Source organism: Drosophila erecta, unplaced genomic scaffold (assembly GCF_003286155.1).
Source record: "Drosophila erecta strain 14021-0224.00,06,07 unplaced genomic scaffold, DereRS2 tig00000092-arrow-pilon, whole genome shotgun sequence".
Classification (NCBI taxonomy): Eukaryota; Metazoa; Arthropoda; class Insecta; order Diptera; family Drosophilidae; genus Drosophila; species Drosophila erecta.
The window spans coordinates 2,948,897-2,964,823 of NW_020825207.1; the positions used below are offsets into that span (position 1 = coordinate 2,948,897).

General features: G+C 43.8%; 2 protein-coding genes across 3 annotated transcripts; one reads left to right on the forward strand and one right to left on the reverse strand.

Annotated features, from left to right (window-relative positions):
• Positions 1-256: 256 nt before the first annotated feature.
• Positions 257-1,897, reverse strand: LOC6547501. Its single transcript, XM_001976198.3, is given in 3 exon segments — positions 257-595; positions 652-915; positions 974-1,897. Coding segments are annotated over 3 exon segments (1,527 nt in total).
• Positions 1,898-2,595: 698 nt separating this feature from the next.
• LOC6547500 (transient receptor potential-gamma protein) lies at positions 2,596-15,090 on the forward strand. 2 transcript variants are annotated; one of them, XM_015156080.2, is made up of 18 exons: positions 2,596-2,734; positions 3,726-3,855; positions 7,547-7,589; positions 9,663-9,841; positions 9,906-10,274; positions 10,331-10,663; positions 10,729-10,911; positions 10,968-11,202; positions 11,269-11,564; positions 11,627-11,895; positions 11,975-12,091; positions 12,144-12,339; positions 12,406-12,600; positions 12,670-12,895; positions 12,966-13,331; positions 13,462-13,743; positions 13,799-13,917; positions 13,977-15,090. In XM_015156080.2, the coding sequence occupies exons 5-18, from the start codon at positions 9,924-9,926 to the stop codon at positions 14,199-14,201; spliced, it is 3,393 nt and encodes a 1,130-aa protein (XP_015011566.1). In that variant the 5' UTR covers positions 2,596-2,734; positions 3,726-3,855; positions 7,547-7,589; positions 9,663-9,841; positions 9,906-9,923; the 3' UTR covers positions 14,202-15,090. The 2 variants fall into 2 exon arrangements, with proteins under 2 accessions (XP_015011566.1, XP_026836785.1); XM_026980984.1 differs by lacking the exons at positions 2,596-2,734; positions 3,726-3,855; positions 7,547-7,589 and having other exon boundaries at positions 9,771-9,841; positions 12,969-13,331.
• The last annotated feature ends 837 nt before the right edge of the window (positions 15,091-15,927 follow it).

The window sequence follows — 15,927 nt, forward strand, 5'->3', positions numbered from 1 at the left end:
TTTAAGAAAATATAGAATTAATTTTTTTTTATAATTTTCATTCTATTAATTTTTTTTCTGCAATATATATATCGAATAACGAAATGATATTACAATTTCTAAAATATATTACTGATTTTTATCAACTTATAACTAATCATTTTTCGATCTATACTTTTTGTGGACTTATATTTAGTGTTAATTTCCTAGTGCGATTTACTTAATTCGTTATCTTAATAAACTGTACAATTTGATGGTATTTCAAATACGGTTTTCATCAAATTTGACTTCACGTGCCCTGTTTAGAGTACATGTCCTTGATTATCTGCATGCGAGTCATTCGAGTTGCGCACAGCCAGGAGTCCTTAATTTGAAATGCCTCAAACTGCTTGCGATCTTCCTTGAAGGGTTTGTAATAAACATCATAGATTATGCGCAGGATGCGCTGCACATTCGCCTGCGACGGTTTCTTCGAGTGATTCGCAAATATTTGGTTCCTGTGCATCTTTGTGTACTTGCCATCATCCCACCAATCTGGAAAATCCTTATCTGTATATGCATCGTCAGGTCTAAGCTCCTCCTTGATTTCCATTGTGGGACTAATGTGATGTACCGCCTTTAGTGATGAAAACGTTGTTAGGAAATGTGAGTTTTCTTTCAGTTTATTCTTACATCCGGCGTACTCCAACTCCAAGCCAGTTCTGGCGTCGGTGACTGTGTTTCTTCGGCTGGTTTCTCTTCGCTCAGCATTCGCTCGAGAAATTCATCCTGCCGATCTTCCTCGGCAAGGGACAGGGCCAACTCATCGTCCAATTCGTCCATTTGCTGCTGGGCGGAAATTGTGGGGTTCTTCATGGGCAAGTCTATTTTTGTAGGAGCTCCTGGCGGCGGATCTATTGACTGGAACCATCGCAGCTGGCCATTAACATTGACAGCCTGGAGAGAATAGAACATAATTGAAGCTCGAATTTACGAACTATATGGCGCAGCTTACAATAACGTGCTTATCGCTGAGGTCTCCATGGAGAATCTGCGGCTTGCAAATGGTGATGATGGGTGGCTGCTCCTCCTGCACTTCCTCGTAGACATATTCCACATTTTCTTCCTCGTGTTCATTTTTGGCATGTGCCTCTATCACACTGCTGACAATTGCTTCTTTTGCTTTTGGCAGTACTGGCATTACCTTGTTCTTTGGGATACTTGCGTGCTCCATCTGCTTTTTCAGCATAGGAACTTCAATAATCTGGTCGTCCAGCATCTGTTGCTTTTTCTGCCGTTGTTTCAACTGCTGATCCCTCAGCATCTGCACCTTCTGCTTTTGGTCCCTTAACTTTCGATTCTTCAACTCCTGCTTCTCTGTGATCTGATCTCTTAGTTGTTGTTCCTTCAGCATTTGTTTCTCCAGCAACAACTCCTGGCGCAGTTCCTCCGCAGTTTGTATGGCCTCCTCTATGCCCGAGTGCCGTAGCTCGTGGTGCCGCTTGAGGTTAGCCTTTCTGTCCGAGCTGTAGGTGCAAAGGGAGCATTTAAATGTCCTGTGGCTCTTCTCCGGATTGTTGTGCACCATCAAGTGGCGCTTAAGGTCGTAGGGGCGATTCGTCTCGTATCTGCAGCCCATCACCTGGCACTGCATCTTGGCATTGCGATGCTGGTGCGGCACTTCAGGAAGGCGCTCCTTGGACCCGGGATGCTTGAGGGACACGTGCCGTTTCAGATTCGACGCCTTGTCGGTGCTGTAGACGCAAGCGGGGCATCTGTACAGCTTGGGTTCTGTAATGACGGTGTGGGACTCCTCATGACGCGCCAGGTTGAAGGGCCTATTCGTCCTGTAGGGGCACCTGGCCACGCTGCAGCGTAATTTCCAGGCGGGGCACGATCCATTTGCATCTTCCGACGAATCCCGATCCTCGCCCAGCATTGCAGAAGTCCGCACGAGAAGCACAATCGGTAAAGTTAATGCTACAGGGCTAGTCTGGTGTTTGGGTATCTTGGGAACACGCTCATTTCGGTGGACCACTAAGCTTTGTGTTTGGTGTACATGAAGGATATGTATTTTAATTAATTAATTTTAATTACATGTTTGTTTGTTTGGAGCACATATCGATGACTGTTGATATCGATTGGTCAAAGAAAGGCACTGGTATTGAATAGGTATTTCAAAGTCACAACTATCGCGGAGTATAAAAAAGTGTTGCAAGCGTTTTCACAATGCCAGTGTTCCAAGTCGCCATTATGTGCGCGGGTTTTTAAAAATGGCCCAAAAGTGAGATTTTAAAAAAATAGAGAATGGAGCACGAAATTGGCGAAAATAAAGTGGAAAACGACACATAAAATTTAAAAGAATGTCCTAGTTCCCAGCAACTGTTTTGTACGCCCATGCAGAAGCGACCTGCACTTGGAAGAGGTCATTATCCTTGCCGCCGTTTTACTACAGGACACATGCGCTCTGCATCGCCTGCAGCCGGCGTGCCGTTTTCATTGAGTTCTTGGGGCCACCATTGAATAGAAATACCCCCTCAGTCATTTAAACTCGGTTCAGAGTTCGTCTGGGCTGTAGGAATCGGTTTTGGGATCGGGAGTCCTTGCAGTTTTTCAGCTGTTTCGACTTTTTCACTTGCTCAGTTGAAAGTCGACTGCTGGCCAAGGCGCACGAGAAACTCGGAAAACAGCGGGCAACCCAATATATTTCTCAATTATTAAAGCCAAAAAAATTCTGTATTTTCGCCAAAGGCAAACGAAAAGCCCGAGAAAGAAAGTAATTTCAAATAAAACATGGCCAAGCCCCTTGCCATTTGTGTGCTTGAGTGTTTCTGTGTTATTGTCTAGGCCATAAAAATAATTGCACAAATATATCCGGTTATGCTGCCCCAGCTAAAAGCAACAGGGAATACTAAATAAATAAGCAGCACCCAAAAAAAAAAGAATCCCTTTAATTGGTTAGCCAACGCCCCCGTCCTATGTTTAACCCACCTTACCGACGTTTTTTCAAAGCCCACAACTGTGTTTGCCGTTCTAAATTGGCATAAATTCATTTATGGGTCAAACACCCTCTTAAAAGTTACCAAACCGTAGAAAAAATGTATGAAAAAGTACCCCCATGCACTTGAGTGTATTGGTGTTGGGGTTTCGTCTGTGTGTGTGTGTGTGTGTGTGTGTGTGTGTGCACTTCCGGTTGCAGAGCACGGAACGGAAATATGCAGTGGAAAGCCCCTCCCAACATGTTACAAATTTGAAATTGCGCAAGGTTATTCCAAGTGAAAGAGAAACCTCCAGCTAGATATCCGCAGTTATTCTTGAATATTTGAGAATTTCGAAAATGAACTAATCGGCCAGCCTCTATCACCCACTCATTAGTCAGTCAAAACGTGCAATTAAAGCCGAACAAACCAATCATGGAAATTAAATGAAAATATTGAAAACAATTTTCGCAGCAAATTGTTTATAATTCATACGATATGTTTTTCATCTTTTTCGCGCCGTTCCTCACGCAAACGTAAACAATTAACGCAAAACGTATCGGATAATCGTATTTAGATGCTCTTGCTATTCTGATATATTCACAAAAATTATTTAAAACCTATTACTTAAATAAAAAAACATATAAATCAAATTATAAAATGTCATTGCGTTTATGTGAGGTTTTAAAATAAAAAGCAACCAGATACTGCTAGAGTATACGAAATGTAGTTTTGTGAAAGTTTCAAAGTACGTGGCATCAATATTTTTATTTTTTCGGATGATTTCAGCTATTAGCCTGGCCGGAATCAGTTTTCAATTTCGTTTTGATTTTCGACCTCTGACCTCGTTGCTGCACTGGAGGTTCTACGACAGCAAACTCGTTCAATTGCCGCCCTCAAGAGGAAATCTCAACTCAAGGTGAGTGAAGGTGTGCCCCATACACAGAGAAATATTCTCGATACATTTATAGACTTGGATCAAAAAATAAATGAAGAAACCAGTTTGCATTGGCTTTGAGCTATATATATTATTAACCAATATTTGAACTTGGTCATACGACTATTTTTAAATAGGTACGTATCAAATAACCAATTAGAATTACTTTTCCTAAAAGGTGCGCATATTTGTTTGCTGCCCGAGTAAAGGGGAAATACACGTTTGTGTGATGAGAATTATTACTTTGCTGCTCTGCTCCAGTGGCCATTGTTTGCCCAGTGGCCTTTGACCCTTTGTCCAGCTGGTTACTCACTGGGGTACTCACACTCGATCCCATGCCCATTCCCCTTCTCGGCGGCATTTGCATCCCCATCACCGTCCTGTCGATGACTCTTCAGTGTCCACTTGTGCCAGTTTCTCGATTACCAGAAGCAGAAGCTGACGAAGGGGAGAAGGTCGCACTGTGCCGAAAGAATTTTCATCTATTTGCATCCATTTTGATCTGGGTTCAGAGGAAGCTGAAGGTGTTGCACTCGGCGCCTGTGCTTGATTAACTTAATTTAAATGAGGCAGGGCAAATAAAGGGGGAGCTGATAAGAAAGACTGGCAGGAGAGTGCCATTCTGATTGATTAGTTTAAAAGGTGCTTGCGCTTCTATTGTCATTATTACTCAGCATGATGCCAATCGCTTGGATTCGCCATTTGGCACGAGTGCATTTTCCATGACAAAAAAATAAATTTAAACCTTAACTAAACGAAGTTTTTATTGTGATGTGCAATAATGTATTGAATCACAGTCATATAATTCAAGTAAAAGAAAGTTTGCCGTAAACATGGCCATAAAAATAGATAAGTAAATTTATTGATAGAATTATTTCTGAGAAATCGCAGACGGCGCATTAAATCGCAAGACATTACCCAATTGTTGATACATTGTTGAGCATTTGTTGAAGATTAGTTTGTTGAGGAAAACCTTTATTTTGTACTTTAAATCGAACTAAATCTTGCCGAAAATCGTGTCCATTCTGAAAGCCCCAAGAAAGAGTTCTTATATTTTTCTATGCCAGTCGCGTTTCGTGCATTATTGCAAAAACGGAACCGTAAGAACGAGTTAACCTACTTTCAGGTTGCAGGTGTGTGTGTGTTTCCACGGGTGCATACAGTTGCATTTCAGTTGTTCCATGCATGTAAACAAACAAACAGAGCCACTAACACCAGTGCAAGGGCGCACGAACACATGCAAGAAATTTGATTCATTTGCATGTTGCACCCCCCACAAAACCACCCTCACACAAACACGCATACTCACCCCCACACACACGCGCACTCACACAAACGCGCACACCCCACTGCACACAAGTGCAACTATAACAATCCTCGCAGAAATACTGTGGAGGTCAAAATAATAATAGTAAGTTGCGCCATTGCGAATATGCTTAAATCAAGTGTGCCACAATCATGTTCTACACATTTTTGCAGTTTTATTTACCCCAACAAAGTAATATCGTTATATATTACCATATATGCTATATGATATTTTGAAACGTCTCGCATTTGCAAGTAAATAACATTTTAAAATGCAATTTTTTAAGTAAACTATATGTAATATAGTATGTAAATTCCGGTGAATAAACTTGTTTACTCCAACAAAGTAATATCGTTATACAGGTATATTACCATATATGCTATATGATATATGATATTATTTTAAAACGTCTCGCATTTGCAAATTAATAACATTTTAAAATGCAATTTTTTAAGTAAACTATATGCTTATTTGACCTCAAATATATTTCGGTAAATAAACTTGATTTTTTTTTAATTTAAATTAAGTTGTGGCATACTTTTCGAATTACTTCCGTTTTGGACACATTTGTAGAGGTGGCGAGGGGCGGAGGACAGTTAAACAGCTTTTAAGCGCAAACAAAACCCGCAAACGGAAGGGGTAGGGGGTCTGGGAAATGGGAAGGGGTGAGTGGTGAGGGGGGAGGGGGGTGCCTTGGGGTCACCGCAGGCGAGTGCAGTGCCCTCAATTAGAAGGCGCCCAAGGACACCGTCAGCAGCAACACGAATGGCAACGCCAGCTGCTCGCTAAGTTCGCCTTTAATTGCTGACAACACGGCGTATACGTAATGCCGACCTGCAATTCCCTCAGTAGAATAAATATATTGCGCTGCGCCTTTCCAAACCTTAAGTTTGGACTTCTACGGCTGCACCCCTGCCCTTTGAACTGCCTCTGAAGCGGTTCGTGCTTGGCCTTCTCCAAAAAAAGGAGAAAACGGGGGAAATGCAAAAACTGAGGGTGAATGGGGCTCCAAGTGGTTGGCGTTGCCTTGGCTGGCATCCTTTGGTATCCACAGCAACGTCTTCAGACTCAAGTTACTGCCGCAAACAAAAACAGAATCAAAGGCGAGTTGAGATGCAGCATTTATTAATGCCCTGTAATAGACCAAAAAGCGAGACGTATAATTACGTTATAAATTACGTTACGTTAACAGCACAGAGAGATATTTGTGTTGACAGTCAGATAGCAACAGTACACAAATGTTAGGCAACTTACAAACCTCTATCAGCCAATTTAATCACAGAGTAAGTTGCTCCGCTTTGTGGTGGGAGCTCTTTGGGTTGCCTCATATTTTGCTCACTGCTTTAGCTTCTGCTGGTGATGTTGCTGCAATTATTGTTGCGGTTCGTCCTCGACGTTGTCTTTGCCTGCGGAATCACCAAGGACACGCACTGTGCGTGTGTGTGTGTGTGTGTGTGTGTGTGTGTGTGTGTGTGTGGAGCCACAAGTCGTTGGCGTTTGTTGCCCGCCACAAGGACACTTGAGGCATGCATGCCAGATTTGCGCCACCCGCGCCACTCGCTGCTCCTCCAGCAGCCCAAGGATCGGTGGCCGGATGTTGGAGCAGCCTTCGCCGGTGGTGAAGCGACAAACCTGAACCTGAGTTCCTCTGCTCGCTTACACGGAGCGAAATGGGGCTAGTGCTGAATGGAGTTCCGTTTGGTGGGCACATACTTTCGCTTACTTTAGGTGGGCAAAACCATTGAATTTGCATTTTCATGACACAATACATCTGCTTAACTAACTTCCCATTTCGTGCGGTGCACTTCTCTGTTGCTATCTCACTCGGCGAGAGCTTGTGGGGGTGGCCTCATGTTTTGTGGCCGCTTGTTTGGTCAGCCATGAAGGTAACAACAAACGCCGCAGACCCGCCCAGAAACCCACCCACTCCAGCTCCCAGCTCCCAGCTCCCAGCTCCCGGCTCACCTTAACCCACCCGTTGTTGTTACTTGCAGTCTTGACATTTAATTATCCGCTGCTGGTGGCTGCAGCTCCCACTGAGCCTGCCGAGGATTCTGTGTGTCAAGGTTGTCGGTTTGTTTTCGGCGGCTGGCGGGAAACGCATCTGCCGAGGTGATCTGCTGCCAAGGTCTTGTTCAAGCCTGAAATTCGACAAAATGTTCAAGGCGGAATTCATCAATTTGCGCTGCATTTGAAGGTGGATACCTCAGCAAATTAATGAAGCAAGTGGGTCTTCAAGTTGCTGGCAGTGATTATAACATACACTTTTAACTAGATTGCATTTTTCACACTTTTAGTTTTAATTCAAGCATTTGTACTAACTAACTAACAAATGATTAACCGCTCGCTTCTATATTACCCTTTCAGTTGTCGAAATGGAGCGATGCGAAAGCCGGCGAAGAAGGAGAAGGTGAGCTATTGCATACCGTGTGCATATCAACATTACGTATACGCAACGTGGTTGCGTTAAATAGGGGAATCTGTTAGACAAGTTAAATTTATCGCTAGTCATAAATAAGAACTAGCAGATTCGTGGAGGGATAAACCTAAATGCCAACGAAACAGCATTTTGATAGTAGTTCTTGTGCGGTTTTCGCGTTTCTCACACAACATCAAGTAGTTTCACCCGGTTAAGCATGCATTCTAACTTATTTAGCTGCTAATAGACGCAACTAAATAATAAATATCCACCTAAGCAGCTGCACTTTCAGCAGGAATTTAAATTGCACATGCAGGTGCAGGATGTCTGGCTTTTCAGGTCAATCAATAGCATTCCGATGGCTCCTGCCTGTGATTAGTGTGTCAGCCGTGAAACGATTTTCTTTATTATGTTTGTGTGCGAGTGCTTGATTGCATGTGTGTGTGCGTGCGGCACAGGCGACGTCAATTTTCTTGGCTTGCAATATGGTTACCTGTGCTCGACCTACGACAACGTAAATGAAAGTTGCCTAGGTTAAGTCTGCGCAGACTCACACAAAGGCACTCAAAGGAATACGCTGTATACATACATGTCTGCATGTCTGCATGTCCTAGATGTGTAAGTGTGTCTGTGTTGGCGGAGCAATCAATGAAAGTTCAACGCTCGTGGAAGGAAAAATGCGACTTCGCCTGGTCTGAATCACCAGATATTCGAGATACTCAGTGTTCAAAAATCTTTCGAACACAAAAAATCATTTTAAAGTTCGGAGAATTAATAGAAGCTCTCTTTTTAACGATTGAGGGAGAAAAGTAGTTCCTAATTTAATAAATTACATCAAAATGAAATTGTGTAGCATAGTTTTTTAGGTTTTTTTGGGAATCACCAGATATTCGAGATACTCAGTGTTCAAAAATCTTTCGAACACAAAAAATCATTTTAAAGTTCGGAGAATTATTAGAAGCTCTGTTTTAAACGATTGAGGGAGAAAAGTAGTTTCTAATTTAACAAATTACATCAAAATGACTTTGTGTAGCATAGTTTTTTAGGTAAAAAGGTTATTATTGTTAGGAAAAGTAAGACCTATCTAAGTAGTGACTTCTTTACAAGCTAAAAACTTAGTCCAAATAATTTTTAGCAAAATTCTGACTTTACAATGTAGCATTTTCCATTAATGTATTACTCATAAAAGGCTTAAAAAACTCTTGATTTTTATACTCGTTAGTATATTTATACTCTTATTTTTATAGTAAGGGAAATACTATTTCTTATTGGAATGAAAATTTATAAGCACTCGGTGCTATTTAGAAAAATTTTGCATTGCTGCCTTCGTATTTAGCGTCCTTTAGCGCAGTAGCGGGTATCAAATAGTCGATAAGCTGGACTGTAGCATTCGGCGTAGCTTGATTATTGTAATTCGCGGGTAGTGCGACTAAATAACCCATTCGAGATGTATGCAAATTTGTTTACAGTTTTCAGAGCGCCTTTGAGCCTAGTATTTGTTTGGCTGCCGATGCGCCAATGTCGTTTGAAATGAAATGCCAAAAAGTGACAACACCTCTAACCACGCAAACACACACAGATACTCGTACTTAATACTATGAAAGGGGAAGCAAAACAAAAAATGGCAGGCAATAGGTGACCCAGATTTCCGATGCCACCCTGCAAGCCGCCATATATCGCGTATACGCCACGTGTTTGTGTTTGCATTACGGCTCGCTCTTCTTTTTGCCTTTTGCGCCTGCACTTGCCGATTGAATGTGATTATTTTGTTTCCCAGCCATGATAACGATAACGATTGTATCCCAAGGCTGTGGAAAATCAGTGCAAATACTTTTTTTAATGGCAATTTGATGATTTGCAGGAGCTTTTGCCTTGAACAGCAGCCAAGTGTTTGTGTGCGTGTAGGTTGTGTTCAAGGTTGAACTGGGTTGAAAATAACCGGATTATCTTTACTAGACAACAGCCTTGTGGTTTCAAATGAAGCTTTAATGCTAGCTCATTTGTATGTTTATGTTGATGCTTGCGCTTAATAATGTTTGTAAATACTTTGAAAATTTTACTTAGACGACGGAAAAAAGCTGCACTTTGTGAGTCCCGCGCGCCGGAAGTCGGTGCTGGCCCCAATCCTCAATAAGATCAAGAATGGCGCGGATGCGGCGGACAGTGCCGAGAAGAAACTGGGCAGCGAGAGCAGCGGCAGTGGTCACATAGCGGTCCAGATCGAGCCCGCCAGAAGGGTCAAGGTGGGTGGACGGCTCAGTGATCATACTCATGTATTAACTGATTTAACTGATGTGCATCCCCTAGCGTCACAGCATCCACGGCATGATGGAGGAGGAGAACACGATCCGGCCGCATCAGGAGATACGGCAGCTGACGCTGGAGGAGAAGAAGTTCCTGCTGGCCGTGGAGAGGGGCGATATGGCCGGCACACGCCGGATGCTGCAGAAGGCCCAGGACACGGAGTACATCAATGTGAACTGCGTGGACCCACTGGGACGAACGGCCCTGCTGATGGCCATTGACAATGAGAACCTGGAAATGGTGGAGCTGCTGATCAACTACAATGTGGACACCAAGGATGCTCTGCTGCACTCCATCTCCGAGGAATTCGTTGAGGCGGTGGAGGTGTTGCTCGACCACGAGAACGTCACCTTCCACAGCGAGGGCAATCACGTATGTCTAGTTGGCGCCTTTATCCATGACTCCCGCCAATTTATGTTTACCCCAAGAGTTGGGAATCCGCCTCAGAGGACACATCGACCTTCACGCCGGACATAACGCCCCTGATCCTGGCGGCTCACCGCGACAACTATGAGATCATCAAGATCCTGCTGGATCGGGGTGCCGTGCTGCCCATGCCGCATGATGTGCGCTGTGGCTGTGACGAGTGCGTCCAGTCGCGGCAGGAGGACTCCCTCAGGCACTCGAGATCGCGCATCAACGCCTATCGGGCCCTGGCCAGTCCCAGTCTGATAGCGCTCTCCTCCAAGGATCCCATCCTCACGGCCTTCGAGCTGTCGTGGGAGCTGCGCCGGCTCAGCTTTCTCGAGCACGAATTTAAGGTAGGCACTTATGGCATTGGAGTTACACATATCTCATTCTACTTGCATATTGTACTGCCACGCAGAACGAGTACCAGGAGCTGCGCAAGCAGTGCCAGGACTTCGCCACCGCCCTGCTGGACCACACGCGCACCTCCCACGAGCTGGAGATCCTGCTCAACCACGATCCCACCGGTCCGGTCTACGAGCACGGCGAACGGATGCATTTAAACCGCCTGAAGCTGGCCATCAAACTGCGCCAGAAGAAGGTGCGTGCACTGGGCTCTTGGTCAAAGATCACATATAGAAGTGTATTCCCATTTAGTTCGTCGCCCACTCGAATGTGCAACAATTGCTGGCCAGCATTTGGTACGAAGGATTGCCCGGCTTCCGCAGGAAGAACATGGCACTGCAGGCTGTGGACATCATCAGGATCGGCATCATGTTCCCCATCTTCTCGCTGGCCTACATCCTGGCGCCCTACTCCAGCATTGGCCAAACGATGCGGAAGCCCTTCATCAAGTTCATCTGCCACAGCGCCTCCTACTTCACCTTTCTATGTGAGCATACTCCTTTCAACTCCTTTTAATCACTTCAAGCAACTCGAGTTTAATCCGATTTCTCAGTTCTTTTGATGTTGGCCTCGCAGCGGATTGAGACCTTCATTGGCGGCTGGTTCTTTGCCGATTCCTCGGGAATGCTCAACACGATGGAGGAGCTGCCCACGAAGCGAGGAGCCAAGCCCACCTTCATTGAGTGGCTCATCCTGGCCTGGGTGAGCGGTCTCATTTGGAGCGAGGTGAAGCAGCTGTGGGACGTTGGTCTGCAGGAGTACCTCAACGACATGTGGAATGTGATTGATTTCGTCACAAACTCCTTGTACGTGGCCACTGTGGCTCTGCGCGTTGTGTCCTTTTTTCAGGTAAGCTTCACACGTAAAATGCATTGAATTTCATACGAATAAGAACGTATATCGTAAAATAGGTCCAGAAGGAGATGATATACAACTCGCACGCCACGGATCTGCCGAGGGAGCGGTGGGACGCCTGGGACCCGATGTTGATATCGGAGGGTCTATTCAGTGCAGCGAACATTTTCAGTAGCCTCAAGCTGGTTTATATATTCTCGGTGAATCCGCATCTGGGGCCACTGCAGGTGTCGCTGTCCCGGATGGTGATGGACATCATGAAGTTCTTCTTTTTATATGTCCTGGTCCTCTTCGCCTTTGGCAGTGGTCTCAACCAGTTGCTGTGGTGCGCATATATATAATTATGGAACCCCATTTAGACATGGGTAGATGCAAGATGCTTATATTGAATTCCAACACTTTAGGTACTATGCCGATCTCGAGAAGAAACGTTGTCCTGAAGTTTCGCCCATGAGTGCCCTTCTGAATATGAATGGCACCAATGATCCGAATGCCTGCATTGTGTGGCGTAGATTCTCCAAGTAACCAATAAACATAGCAACCTGTTGCTATTTACTAATTTAATACCTTTAGTTTATTCGAAACCACACAAACGCTCTTCTGGGCTGTCTTCGGCCTGATAGATTTGGACAGCTTTGAGTTGGATGGCATCAAGATCTTCACCAGATTCTGGGGCATGCTCATGTTTGGAACTTACTCGGTCATAAATATTGTGGTGCTGCTAAACCTTCTAATTGCCATGATGAATCATTCGTATCAACTCATTTCGGTGGGTTACTTTCACTAATCCACTAAAAATCGGATTTAATTTGTTAATATTTTTATTTCTGTGAAGGAACGTGCTGATGTGGAGTGGAAGTTTGCTCGCTCGAAACTCTGGATAAGCTACTTCGAGGAGGGCGGCACCTGCCCACCACCTTTTAACATCATACCCACTCCAAAGTCTATTTGGTACGCCATTAAGTGGATGCGTCGCGTCTTCTGCAGCGGATCCTCTGCCGCTCGACGGGAACACCTAAAGACAATACGAGTAAGTGAACTAAATATTCATATATCTGTCCGATTTTGTATATCCTTTAAACATATGAATCTCCTGCAGCGAAAGGCGCAGCAGGCCAGCGATCGGGACTTCAAGTACCAGCAGATAATGCGGAATTTGGTCAGACGGTATGTGACTGTGGAGCAGCGGAAGGCGGAATCCCAGGGAGTCACCGAGGATGACGTGAACGAGATCAAGCAGGATATATCCGCGTTCCGGTGCGAGCTGGTGGAAATACTCAAGAACAGCGGCATGGATACGAATGTGACGGCGGGTCACGGAGGTGGTAAGCTCAAAGAATCTCTAGAAGATGGCTAACAACCCTCTATTTGAATGGGTTTTCTATCGGCCCACAGGAGGTGGTGGCAAGAAGAACCGCCAGAAGGAGCGTCGCCTGATGAAGGGCTTCAATATCGCACCGCCCGGCTCTACGGGATCGCTGGCTCCTGTGGCCGAGTTCTCCACCTCGCTGGACAACTATGATAACCAACACGACATCCTCAGCTCCACACTATCCACACTCTTTACGCCGAACTTTATGCACAAGCGACAGCAAAGTCAGGCCGGAAGCGGGGGCGGTGGATCGGAGTCGCCGACCACGCCCACAGGCCCCCAGGGAACTCAGGGGGCGGCCATGGGCGCCAGTGGCCAGGTCACCAAGTACAACAAGTCCGCCCTGAAGCCGTACAACAAGCGCATCGCTGGACACAAAAAGCGATGGGGTATGTGAATTTGTTGAACAAGGATAAGCACTTAGTTTAAATACTTGCATTAATACTTATAAAAATTACATATTATTTTAAAGGCAAAGCTTAACTCCCCCTTGTTAAATAAACAATTATTTATTTGCAGGCACCCTAATTGAAGCAGCCAAAGTTGGCAACGTGAGCAAAATGCTGGGCCGTTCGAAGTCCGAGGACTCGGTGTGCAACTCCTCGCACCCATCAACGCCAGTTCATGGACAGATGCGGGTGACCTACGCCCAGAACTCGCCCCAGCAGGGATATGGTTACCATGCAGAGACCAGTTCCACGGCCACATCCACATCCACGCCAACTCCCACGATCTCGGTGGTTAGCAATTCGCCAGCAGCTCACGCGGGAGTGGGATCGCATTTCTTTCACACCACAAGTGGTATGTGATAAGTGGCCAAGATACTGATGGTTGCTTATTAATGTTTTCAATTCAGGTCTCACTGCCATTGCCGCCCTGAAGCGCAAGCGCAAAAAGTTCTCATCGAGCAAGAACATTTGCCCGGTAACCGAGTCCGTGGCAGCGGCCAATGCTGCTGAGCTGCTAAATGATAAGGTGAGCTGCTCCGTTTGAACATGATGCTACCAAGTTACTAAGCTGGTTCCTCCGTTCAGACCCTTAAGCGGGTGTCCAGCTATCCTGCAGCCGAGGCCGGCGTGCAGCACAATCCGGCCCAGTTGGTCAAGCCACGGCGACATGAGCAAACGCAGAGTCAGCACGATTCGGTGGAGACCAACTCGACCTTCACGCTGTCCATTGATCCATCCAACACGTCCGTGAACTCCAGGGAACCGCTGATCAGCACCAGCTGTGTTTCGACCACGGGAGCTATTGGTTGAGCGAGGGATGGCCAGGAATGCCAGATACCAAAGATGAAGCAGCTAAACTACTTAAACGACGCACCTGAAGCAGACACTTACTAGATACTATGCAGATACACTTTGTTGACATTTTTGATATGAAAACACCACGAGTGTGCAGCTAAACTTACTGAAGAAGCTATACTTCGACTAACTCAGTCTAGATCTTAAATTACCTCACCATGTTAAGTTATAGACACCATTCAGATGAATAGCACACACTACTCAATAACTGTTAGCCAACACTGGCCACCCAGAAACAACTACTTTGCACCACTGAAACTATATGTCCTATACCTCAATCTAATATAGATTCTATATCCATCAAACTTATTTACAAAACATCGTCTACACATCCTACTACAAAATCCACTTTGAGAGAAGAGGAAAGATAAATTCGGACAAACTTGCAGTTACGAACCAAAATGATTAGATTATCCTTATGAGAACTGCACGATATAGACGTCCGAGGCTTACATTTACAAGAAAATACTTTAAATAGTATTGTCAAAGCTAGTTTGCATCCAGATTTCCTCCTCAACCTGAACCATGAAGCACACATATCATGCAAGCGCTTTATAGAGATACCTTTTACACCGAAAACAAAGTATAGATCCAATAAAATCCTTTATTAAATACATATGCGAATACGAAATACTAAACTATCCCATATCGATGTTGAACGTTGCCTTAGCATGAAACATATTTTTTATACACATAAGTTTTGGATGAACATTGAATAACTGAAACGTACTATACCCGCAATGACGAAAGCGCTGTGTATTTGTTGATTTGAGAGAAAGGATTTTGAAACCAAGGATTTGTTGTTGTTCCAGCAAGCAAGTACGCAAGTAAGCAGAAAAGCAAAGCAAAGCAAAAGCAAACGCAAAGCAAAACAAGTAAATAAATCAAAAGATACCACAATTTTATACACCGATTTTAACCAACACGACAAACAATAATCGAATCGCATACTACATACCTAGGAAAGTGTTTGCATTTAATGGGTATATATGTATCCGGACTACGGTGTGCATATCCATGGCTTGCACTCACGACGATTTTAGCATGTATTATATACATACATATATATATATATAGAATACAAATATGAATAATCGAAATTTTTAGATGATTTTTGCGTTAAAGTAGACAAATACCCACACAACTACACGAATAATATACGGAATATCAACGAAAACAATAACAAGGAATATCAAATAGCATTTTATATAAATACTTTCTTTTGGAGCAGCAAAGATATGTTGCACAATCGCCAGATACTCGTATGTATGTATTTGCTGCTGACAAAAAAGGACGAGATACCAAATACAATGTTAGAATAAAATAAAAAATTGTTATTTGCACGGAAACATAAAATAATAATAAAAATATAAGGAAACGTATGTACCAGTTGTTTCTTTTGAGTGTATGTCTTCTTTTCTAAAAAATCAAACTTTTAAAAACGTAAAACTCCATCTTGCGATCGGAAAAATAAAAACGACAGGTTTATATTTATTATTTGTATATCGCATTTATTTTAAATGTTTTATATATATATATATATTTTGCAAATAAATTTTATAAGTTGTAAACATAGAAACATACATAATTTCCATTTATTTATCATTTGATTCTGATTTAAGTTTATTTATTTATTTATATATATAATGTTTTTAATTTGCATCAAGCAAATGTTTATGCT

Bases quoted from the DNA above. Each gene is read 5' to 3' on its own strand.
- LOC6547500 (XM_015156080.2), top strand. From the start codon at position 9,924: ATGATGGAGGAGGAGAACACGATCCGGCCGCATCAGGAGATACGGCAG. The intron at 10,664-10,728 runs GTAGGCACTTAT...ACTGCCACGCAG, and splicing joins TTCTCGAGCACGAATTTAAG to AACGAGTACCAGGAGCTGCG. The intron at 12,340-12,405 runs GTGGGTTACTTT...ATTTCTGTGAAG, and splicing joins ATTCGTATCAACTCATTTCG to GAACGTGCTGATGTGGAGTG.